The 11,558-nt window shown below is 33.2% G+C and overlaps 1 protein-coding gene across 1 annotated transcript; it reads left to right on the top strand.

The window, feature by feature from the left end:
- The first annotated feature begins 716 nt into the window (after window positions 1–716).
- Window positions 717–10,064, top strand: LOC139502769 (uncharacterized). Its single transcript, XM_071292350.1, has 4 exons — window positions 717–1,323; window positions 3,073–3,264; window positions 4,143–4,229; window positions 6,613–10,064. Exons 1-4 carry the CDS (start codon window positions 774–776, stop codon window positions 6,921–6,923), a joined length of 1,140 nt encoding a protein of 379 aa, XP_071148451.1. The 5' UTR covers window positions 717–773; the 3' UTR covers window positions 6,924–10,064.
- Window positions 10,065–11,558: the final 1,494 nt, after the last annotated feature.

Genomic DNA, 11,558 nt, shown 5'->3' with positions numbered 1-11,558 from the left:
AGTAAACCATTATAGGTTAAAGTACGGCCTTCAACACGGAGCCTTGGCTCACACCGAACAACAAGCTATAAAGGGCCCCAAAATTACTAGTATAAAACCATTCAAACGGGAAAACCAACGTCATAATTGCATCAGATTCGTTTCAGTTAAATGTCTTTGTCCACTAGAGATTAGGAGCATTAATAATGTGAGTTGATAAGTTTAAGCTACAAAATTAAACGAGACAGAATAGAAGAATTACTGAAGATCAATATGCCATTAAGGGGGCTCACGGGTTTAAATTTTCGCGCCCACTGCGCAACAAGTTGCGCATAGTTACGGTATCCATGACGGAAACCGGCCAGTTGTCACAACAATTCATACATTATTATTTAGCGTATTAAAAATAGTTTTGAACCAATAAAACATTTGTTTATTTATACAATATCTTACCTTACGTTTATTTATATTTATTTTTATCTCATGAGTTATTTTGTTATTAAATTTTGCACTTCCGGTTTTATAAATATGTAAACAAGGAAGTCAAAAACGAAAGTTATTAATGTAGTTTGTACTATTCAGGCGGTTATTGTAGACTAAGAAATAATAAACGGAAACAACTGAATCTGGTGAATATTTCGGTGTTTTTATATGTCTTGTATATGCTGTTTCACCTACGAAATGAACCAGCCAAAGTCCTGTGCACCTGAAAGAACTCGAGACAAATGGTAAGTAAAATAAATCGGAACAACCGTAAACTATATTATAACCAGAATATCGTCTGCTGTAGGAGTATGTCTGTAATAAGAAATGAGCGAGGGAAGTTTTCAAAGAATAAACAAATACAGAAAACTAAAAGGGTAGAAAACTTGGTTTACAACCGACCAAATTGTGTAACACAAACTGTTGAAGATGAAGTTGATATACATGTTGTCCCTGATATTTCTATCGACCATCCTTACGTCAAAGAAACCACAACCACTAACTGTTCTGATCCTTTTTTCCAAAATGAAATCGTTATAGATTCGGCAGAAAATGATTACAATGTAGATTTTGACTTAGACTTCACATACATTCCATCAGATCTTGTTGATTTAAGTTATTGCCGTTTTGTGGTAGAACTTGATGTCCTTGCCAAACAATTACAACAATGCACTAAGTGTTGTACTCCTTTGCACCTGCACAACTCACTTGGAGTCAGACCCCTTGGATTGTCAGGAATATTGTTTGTTCAGTGTACTGAATGTGGAAATGTTGACAGAATCAAATTGGGCAAAACTCACTATCGCACTGAAGTGAAAAGAGGAAATGGTATTTTTGATATAAATACTAAAGTGGCTACAGGTACTTCAATATGTTACTCTTTTATTATCTTTTCCAATTATAAATGACTACCAATTATTGCATTGTGCCAGTCATATGGAGACTTTCCCTGAAATAATCATGTGTACATGTATGTATTATAATTAGAGATTGTACTTTTGGTATAGGTATGTTGTAGCTACATGTAGTCATTTCTTACAAAAACTTTTTGTCCACTATGGGCGGTATAAGGTCCGTTTGTCCTGATAACATGTTCGTCTGCAGTGAGTTTGTTCGCCCATACATATAAAAGTAGATGATGTGGAATATATGATTGCAAATGAGACAAATCTCCACAATAGACCAAAATTACTCTAAAATTAACAACTATAGGTCACCATATACAGCCTTCAACAATAAGCAAAGCCCATATCTCATAGTCAGCAGAGTCCACTGGCCCTGGTTTTGTTCTCTTTACTATAAAATAATATATATCAAGAATACATGTACATGTATTAAAGTTTAATAAATTTAATCAGATATTTATATATGATATTATCATATATATTCTAGATATGTATGGAAACAGATGAGAATGTTTAAAAGTTGATAGCTTGTTTTGAAGCATGCATGGTTCAATGAGATAATGATTCTTACTGACTGATTTAATTCTTGTCCTTGATGGATTAATAATTTTTTTGAAAAAGTAGCCTGGTAATACTAACAATGATGTACAAATTTTAGATCATGAAAAGAATTTACAATATAAAAAAGAGGACGTGGTATGATTGCCAATAGGACAACTCTGCACAAAAGACGGTTAGAGACCAAATGACACAGAAATTAACAACTATAGGTCACGGTATGGCCTTCAACAATAAATTAAGCCAATACCTCATAGTCGGATATATAAAAGCCCTTGAAATGAAAATGTCAACAAGAAAACTAACAGCCTAATTTCTGTGCGAAAAATTAAAGAAAAACAAATATGTAACCCATAAACAAACAACAATTACTGAATTACAGGCTCCTGACTTGGGACAGGCATATACAAACAGAAACATTTTTATTTATTATCTATACAGTACTCACAAATTGACTGACTATTTTTTTTTTCGGTTAACAAATACATGTATCAATAAATACATATTCTACTATGCACCTCAAAAAGAAAGTAATAAATTAGTTGAGATTCAGTAAAATTTTCAACACTCTTTAACCTAATCTGTTCAGATAATAAACAGTATGCACTTGACACCAATGCGAAAATTAATAAAATCAGGGCTAATAGAAATTTGGTAAATGGTTTTCATTCTCCACTTTAAGATTAAAGGTATAAAATATGGAAAGTTCTTTTGTACTGGTCAGGGTAAGAAAGTTTTTTTCCATATTCTAAACTATTTTTTCACAATGACTGTTTACCTTATAAATTTTCCAAGGAATTAAATCACGCCTGTGCGTTTAAACATGCAAGAATGCCAGATTGAACTAGCAGAAATTGACAGATTCTGCTAATACATGTAATAGTTTCACCAAAATTAGTCATTAATGTGTAGTATCAAACAAAATTGCATTTCCGGCATGTAAATAAAAACCATCTATTTTTTCATGAGAATGGATGAAGAAGAAGGTAATTATTTCTGAAAATGTTGCTTTTAGTATGATTACTACATGTATTACTAAAATGTATTTCAGTATATGTATTAATAAATACCATATTGAACAAATAAGTATTTGAAGTCAAATCCATTTTATTAAATTTAGATGCTTATTTTAACATAAAATTTTCAGGGATGATTCATGCTGGAATTGGGGAGACCCAATTAAACAATCTGCTAGCAGCAATGAATTTACATTGTATAAACTCCAAGACCCTGAAGGACAGAGAAATTGAGATTGGTGAGGTGATGGAATGTAGTGCAGAGGCCTCAGAAAGGAAGTTTTTGTTAGAGGAAGCTGTTGAAGCTATTTCACTTAATGAAGGTTAGATCACACGACTATATAAAAATACATATAAATGCAGCTTTCACAATAGTTTTGTTCTGGTGAGAATTCCTCCATCATTAAATATTTTTTCATGTAGATCACTGGCTATAATTACTATAAAGATTAAATTTAGAAATGTTATTTTAAATTGAAAATAAAAGGATATGTTTTTTAAATGCATTTGTTTTTCGGCAAAAGTTAAAATAACATGAATTTACCTGGAAAGCATTTCTTTAACATATATTATTTATTCAACTGAATGGAGGAAAAACATTTAAAAAGAAATGTTATGAGTAACTTTGAGTTTTTTATATTGTACATGAGTATTTTAGGATTGTTTCAACTTATAAACAGCTGGTTACAGTATATGAAATAACATACATGTGTCAGCTTGTACACTTCATAAAACCTCAAACTTTTTTTTTCTCAAACAAAGCAACTTTTATTCAATAAATATCACATTTAATATGTAAATCTCGTCTGAAACCTTAGCTCCCTATCTGTTGCACCGGCATTATCAATGACAAAATTCAAGTTGGACTTAACAGTTTTTGCAAGTCTTAAAAAATTCTTTGTTTTGCCACATATACATGTATAAAGGATGTTCAAAATTGGACATCTGACTGGAAGTTAGAAAAGATATTCGGTGCAGACTGTATCTGTCTCAGAACATGTTGTGCTGAAGTTACAAGTATGTATCACTAGTTATCTTGATAGAAAACTATCAAATCAACTCTTCAAATGCAATACTAATTATCAGCCATACATGTGAAAATGTTAATTAATGTTGCTACATTTAAACTGGACATTATTTCTAAAAAGTGCATTTTCAAATTTCAAATTTATCAATATTAAACTGGTTCATTTTCTTTCAGATAGTCAACAACAAGAGGGTATACATGCATCAACAGACACATGCTGGCAAAAAAAGGGTTCTGGAAGAGCATATAATAGTTTATCAGGTTTGTTTTGATCAAAAAAATTACTATAGTATCATTATGCCTGTAAATATAAAGGTTTGATTCTATGAAATACGAAAGATATGTTTTTAACAGGGTATGGAATTTCCTTGTCTGTTTAATGTTGACTAAACAAAGGAGTAGGTCCGGTAAGGACCGATTTTGGCCTCAAATTTCAGTTTCATCTGACGAAAGATTTTGACCACTTTTTAAACACTTAAGTGTCTATTTCATTTGATTCAATTATTTTTTGTGAAAGATTTTAACTCATTCAGTCATAAAAAATGATCCGATTCAAGCTTAAATATGAAAAACCTACCAAATATGCGAAAAAATGTCACTTTTCAGATAGTTTTTGTCAAAAATGAAAGTGGCCGCATCCGTGTTCATCCTCAATCTTTATATATGTTATGTATTATCATCAAATACAAAGTTCCATTTAAATATTTTGGATGAACACGAATGCGGCCACTTTCGTTTTACTCGGAAACCGTCTAAAATTTAACTAAAATGCTTGAATTTTGATGATTTCAGTAATTTAGCATGACTTAATGGTGCTAGTTCTCAATATATGTGCATTGCATTGCCAAAAACAGCCAATATTTATGTAGCAGAACCATTCTACTATCCAATAAATAACTAAAAGTTTACATTTTCAGAATTTTGTAAAACTGCTATATTTTGGGGCCAAAAAGGGCTCTTACCGGACCTACTCCTTTTGCCTAGATGCACATGAAAATAAATAAATTTGGTGTTTTTACTGTCTTCTGATTGGTTAAAATTATTAGTTTTATTTTCAATGTTGTCAATCTTAATGGCGACCCGCCCACTCTGACGTTGTGTATTCATATGCAACCATGTGTGTACATTGTTATTGTTAATATAAATAATATAAAAAGTGCTTTGAGCCATATTTTTGATAGAAATTTATTTATAATGAATGGCAATAAATTATTTTGCATTTATTGACGCATAAAATAAATTTTTGACTCTTCACATTTTGCATAATCCGCTTTCCATTAAATAAATATTATACCTGCCCTACTACATAAAGCTAATTCTCTTTTTGGCAAGATTCCCTTGTCTTGGCCACTCACAACAAGTACAAAAGGGTATGGAATAAGGGGAGGGGGGTTATCAAATGTTTCCGTTGTCTGTTCTGTAAGTCCTCAAGTTTGCATTAACTTTATTTTATAAAACTGATACATGATGCTTATTACCATGAAACAAAGATCAAGTTCAGTCATTTTTTATACGACAGCAATTTTTTTTATTTTGTGGTCGTATATTGGTATCATGTTGTCGTCCGAATACTTTTGGTTTTCGCACTATAACTTTAGTTTAATATAAGAAAATAGAAACCTATGAAATTTTGACACAAGGTTTATGAACACAAAAGGAAGGTTGGCATTGATTTTAGGAGTTGGTATCCCAACAGTTGAGGAATTGGGGGCCAAAAAGGGGCCCAAATAAGCATTTTTCTTGGTTTTCGCACCATAACTTTAGTATAAGTAAATAGAAATCTATGAAATTTGGGCTGTTGTCTCTTTGACACATTCCCCATTTCCATTCTCAATTTTATATTTTTGATTTTCACAAAAAATTGAATCCTTTGGGTTCTTTGATATGCTGAATCTAAAAATGTACTTAGATTTTTGATTATTGACCCAGTTTTCAAGTTGGTCCAAATCCGGGTCCAAAATCAATCTTTGTTTAATTACATCAAAAATTGAATAAATGGGGTTCTTTGATATGCCGAATGTAACTGTGTATGTAGATTCTTAATTTTTGGTCCTGTTTTCAAATTAATCTACATTAAGGTCCAAAGGGTCCAAAATTAAACTTAGTTTGATTTCGACAAAAATTGAATCCTTTGGGTTCTTTGATATGCTGAATCTAAAAATGTACATAGATTTTTGATTATTGACCAAGTTTTCAAGTCGGGGTCCAAATCAGGGTCCAAAATTAAACTTTGTTTGATTTCATCAAAAATTGAATAATTGCGGTTCTTTGATATGCCAAATCTAACTGTGTATGTAGATTTTAAATTTTTGGTCCTGTTTTCAAATTGGTCTACATTAAGGTCCAAAGGGTCCAAAATTAAACTAAGTTTGATTTTTACAAAAATTAAATTCTTGGGCTTCTTTGATATGCTGAATCTAAACATGGATCCTTTTTTGATAAAATCTGGCTCTTACTATACAGATTTTAAATAAGACAGATATTTTTTTATGTTCAAATAATGTTATGATGATGTCTGTGTGGTTGTTCAAAGAAGTTTGAGTTTCTCTTTACTGATTTTAACAATTTGATATGTTCCCACTTCTTTGTTACAGCTTAGTGACTTATATGACTATTTACATATATGTATTTATTTTGATTTCAGGAGTAGCATCACTTATTGGACAGAAGACTGGGAAAGTTCTGCATCATACCATGAGATCTGGGGATTGCAGAGTATGCAGCATAGCAAACAGAAAAGGAGAAGTACCCAGAAAACATAAGTGCTCTAAAAACTGGACTGGATCAGCAAAAGCAATGGAGCCTGACATGGTTGTCCAGATGATCCGTGATTTGAAGGAACAAAATGTCCCAATATCAGAACTTGCTGGGGATGATGATTCAACAGATCTTATTCTAATACCACATAAGACAGGATATGGAATGAAGCCAAAGATAAGGCATTTAAGGCTTTAAAGGAACATCTTAATTCCGTACCTGTACATAGATATGCAGGCATGTTTCTTCCTTATGAGTTACACTCACTGATGCGTGTAAGTGAGGAACTTTGAACTCTACTATGCCAGGAACAGGGAGTTCAGAATCGTGTAATCAGCGATACTATTCGTGGTTCGTTGTTTTTTTTTTTAGCTTAACTTTAGGTCCAATTAGATCTGATTTCCTTCTTAAAGTTTGTATCAATGTTTTGGTTTCCTATATATTGGTCTCGAACATCTACAGTTTATAGCCTTCACCGACAACAATCGGGTAACGTATGTTTTGACTACCGCCAATATGAATACAACATGACCCACTGATTGGAAGCACTTACATCATAACAATTTGATATCCAGTCTAGACCAGAAGGATAAATGGTTTTGCAGGTGCCGATAACAAGTACCATAGAGACAATACAAGCTATATGTAAATCTACTGTACTTTCAAATGTCGAATCACAGACTCTTTCACCTGATGTGATACTTGATGACCTAGATTCAAGGGGAACCAACCACCACTAGTAAGATGGGTAAATGAAATGAAACTGAAGATATGAATACAAGTAATGTTATGGAATTTTTCAAGATCAAACAGAAACCACCAAGAAAGAATGTTGGAACAAAATCAACTATTTTGACAGTTTAACCATTTGAATTTGATAGATGGTGTACTTCATTGGAGTGGCCGTCATCAAATGATTATTATCCAGTGTTCATGCTTCAACCCTATTAGAAACCCTACACACTGACATGAGTCATCATAGAAGAGATAGAACTGTGTCTTTGATACGGAATTGTTTTTATTTGAGCGAAATGTATCAATACGCTACGATCTTGATTACTGAATGTGGCAAATGTACCCGAGTTTGATCACCAATCAACCAAAACATCATCCAGCTGTAGGACGTCTCCGGGTGCGGGAGTTTATCGTTCATTGAACACCTGTTGGTGACCTTCTGCTGTTGTCTGTTTTATGGTCGGGTTAATTGTTGTTGTCTCTTTGACACATTCCCCATTTCCATTCTCAATTTTATCCCAGGGGGCATTTGCTAGTCATCACAGACCCATTCTGAAAGATATGTTATGACTTTACAAACACAGATCCAATAAACATGTGCAATTAATGTGGAGTCGGATGAACCTGCACGAGCGAAAATTGAACTCAAAATTGCAGTGTCCACTTGCTAATGATTATAGTAGAAGATCTATAAAGACCTCTTGGCCACCAAGGCACCTTGGAATGAAATGACGGACCAGTTTAACTGCACATTTTTAAATATGCCAGACTCATTTCAACCATATCCATGATATATGAAGACTAGCTGGAAGGTATTTTTCACCTCACACGCCCATGCCTATACCTGCAATTGGCAGGTTTTGCACTAACTAGTCATCGTTTATATACTTGTATTTGGAAGGAATCCCAAGCTTCCGATTGATAGGTTTTGGTTTGTGGGGGAATGAAAATTGGGCTCAGTACCACTTTCTAGGAATATGGATATGCTGATGATTCTACTAATACCAACTATCATTGATCAGTCAATGGCGGGTCCCAGAAAAGATGTTATCACAAACTAATTCATTTAAAATAAGAAAAAAGTATTAAAGGCAACAGATAGACCACTGGTGGTTTTCAATTAATCACATTTTAATGCATTGCTGTCAACGATGCTGTTCACGCCATCGTCGGAAACAGTATACCTTAGTTTCGCTTTTTGACATCGTCAAGGCAAGATCATAAAATGATGATTTAAGATCATTCTAGCTAAATGAATAATTTAAATTTAGATATTCTAAAGCAATAGAGGATGTGATAGAATACAAAAAGCATGAATATGTTCAAAGTACACGGATGCCCCACTCGCACTATCACAAGGAACATATTATTAAGTTTCAAATTGATTGGCTGGACTTCAACGTCATCAAAAACTATCTTGACCAAAAACTTTAACTTGAAACTTGCCCTATCATTTTCTATGTTAAATGTATTGTGAAATGATAGGGCATCAATCTAATTTGGCATTATAATAAAAAAACAAGAGGCTGTCACAACGACAGCAAACCGGATTTATTAACATTTATTTGTATCCTGCCAATATCACAAGAACCATAACTGATGAACGGTGAAAGTGAAAATCGTCAATATGAAATTTGACCTCCATTTTGTCATCAGTATCAACATATTAAAATTTGAAAAGCTTAGGTTTAATGGTTCATGAGTAAATGCACGGACACGACTGGAAAAACCATTTTTCAATCTTTCAAGAACCATAACTCCTGAACGGTAAAGGTCAAAATCGTCATTATTAAACTTGACCTTCATTTTGTTGTCTGTAACAACATATTAAAATTTGAAAAGCTTTGGTTGAACGGTTCATGAGTAAATTCACGGACAACATTTAGTTGCCGCCCGCCCGGCCGCCAGACCGCCCGGCCGACAGACCGCCGTACATCCCCAAATCAATAACCGACCTTGTTGTCACAAAAATCCGGTTAAAAATCAATAATATAGGGAACATGTGTACTAAGTTTCAAGTTGATCTGTCTTCAACATCATCAAAAACTACCTTGACCAAAAACTTCAACCTGAAACGGTACAGACGGACGAACGAACCAACGAACGAACGGACACACAGACCAGAAAACATAATGCCCTCCTTCTATCGTAGTTTGGGCATAATAAAACGGGAGTAATTAAATAGTTACATATTCCTTTAAAACATCTGAAGTAAAAGATTTTTGTATATTTATTATTTGTACATAGTATGAGGTTATATTGTACACAATAAACACGCTAGTTATAAACACTTATTGATCACCACTATTCTGTGTATTTCATTTTGCTGCAGTTTAGAGTATATGTTTGAACGTTGTTTTGCTCTTATAGTAGATTTGTTTCCCTGGGATTTAGTTCGTAACCCGAATTGGTTTTCGTGTAATCGATGGGTGCGTTTTATTAGCGATATGTATACTACTGTTGTATTTTGTATTCGGTTATTTAACCATGACGTGATCGGTGTTGCTATAAGCATGTAATCTTTTAACCTTGAAATTAGCATTTGAGGTAGTACTGTTGTATAGTTTATATATATAATTAAGGCTGTAATTTGCATGTAGACACTGCATGCAGACACTGTAAAGATGTACTATTTATCTTCATTAAAGAATATTTATCAATTCATTAGAAATGTCTTGTTGGTGTTATTAACATACTTTCTATTACAATTATGCTAATGAGATGTATAATTAATTACATAGCGTGCTAGTGACCTTATATGGTATATATGGGGTCAGCAAATTGCATATGGGGCGAGTCACTTGTGCACTATGTAACGAATTTATCTTACCGACTATCTTAACATGTTACATTCTAGTGACCTATCATAGTGAGCAAGTCTTCAATATCGTAAGCATTAAGAAACTATACTTCCATTGATCATTCAAAAACGAATGCCAACAATAACCGTGTATTAAAAACCACCGCCTACCTACTAACCTAATATGGAATATACACGGTCTCCTACAAATATATAGGAGGTAAGATAATTTTTTATACATCGCATTAGCATAATTGTAACAACTATCTTACTTCCTATACATTTCTAGGAATATGATTGGTTAAAAGCAACCTCGTAGTGACCGTGTATATTCCATATTAGGTTGGTAGGTAGGCGGTGTTTTTAATACACGGTTAGTAGAGGTGTTACGTCCCATTATAATAACAAAACGGTACTGAGAAAAAAATCTTAAAGGTTTCAACAGACAATGAATGATTGAAATAAATTCATGTATACTGCACTCGTTCTATTTTAGCAGTCAAAATGCGTTGACTGTACATTTCTGTGTCATATACAGTCACTGCATGACCCGATATCACTTTTCCTCATGAATATTTAAATAGAAATTGCCGAAATAATATTGAATTATTCATACAACCTCTCCAATCTGTGCTTTTTTCAAATGCACACAACGATGCGTGGAATGACTCATCATTGTTTCTTTTGCAATTATTGGAAAAACATATTTGATTTGTTAATATGTTTTGTTTTCAACCTATAAATCATTATGCTATATGCGTATGGTTGATATTTAAGTCCATACTCAAACGGTTTCGTTCACCATCAGGTGTTGTTTTCATTAAACAACAATTGAAAATGTTTTTTAGATTGCAGTATAAAGACAATAATAGTGCTTTGACTTGACATATCAACGATATAGGGATTCGGATTCGCATTTCCCCGTTCTAAGCCTCATCCTTATATCGTTGATCAATATGTCAAGTCAATTCACTATTATTGTCTATTTATCCTGCAATTTGGTGTTCTACTATACAGATACAGCCCTACAGATATCGCCATGCTGTGTCTGTATACTATATAGATATCGCTTTAAAACTCCGCCCACTACCGGACTGAGTATTGTATGAAACTGCGTGACCTCAGAATGTGTATTGCAGTCGCTTTCCAATGACGTATAAATTGCGAATTAACGATTTCTTTTATACGTTGGGTTTGTTTTCAAACATTTCTTTATAGCAATAAGAATCACACCAATTTTCTGATAACATACACACAAGAACAGCAGTTTTTTTTTCTACGATGACAACTATCGATTT

The sequence above is a fragment of the Mytilus edulis genome, chromosome 14 (genome assembly GCF_963676685.1).
Source record: "Mytilus edulis chromosome 14, xbMytEdul2.2, whole genome shotgun sequence".
Classification (NCBI taxonomy): domain Eukaryota; kingdom Metazoa; phylum Mollusca; class Bivalvia; order Mytilida; family Mytilidae; genus Mytilus; species Mytilus edulis.
Note: the sequence above shows the minus strand (reverse complement) of the source record. Positions and strands in the feature narration are given on the sequence as shown.

Coding starts and splice junctions, on each gene's coding strand:
- LOC139502769 (XM_071292350.1), top strand. CDS start 774: ATGTCTGTAATAAGAAATGAGCGAGGGAAGTTTTCAAAGAATAAACAA. Junction 1,324..3,072: donor AAATACTAAAGTGGCTACAG/GTACTTCAATAT, acceptor TAAAATTTTCAG/GGATGATTCATGCTGGAATT. Junction 4,230..6,612: donor AGCATATAATAGTTTATCAG/GTTTGTTTTGAT, acceptor TTTTGATTTCAG/GAGTAGCATCACTTATTGGA.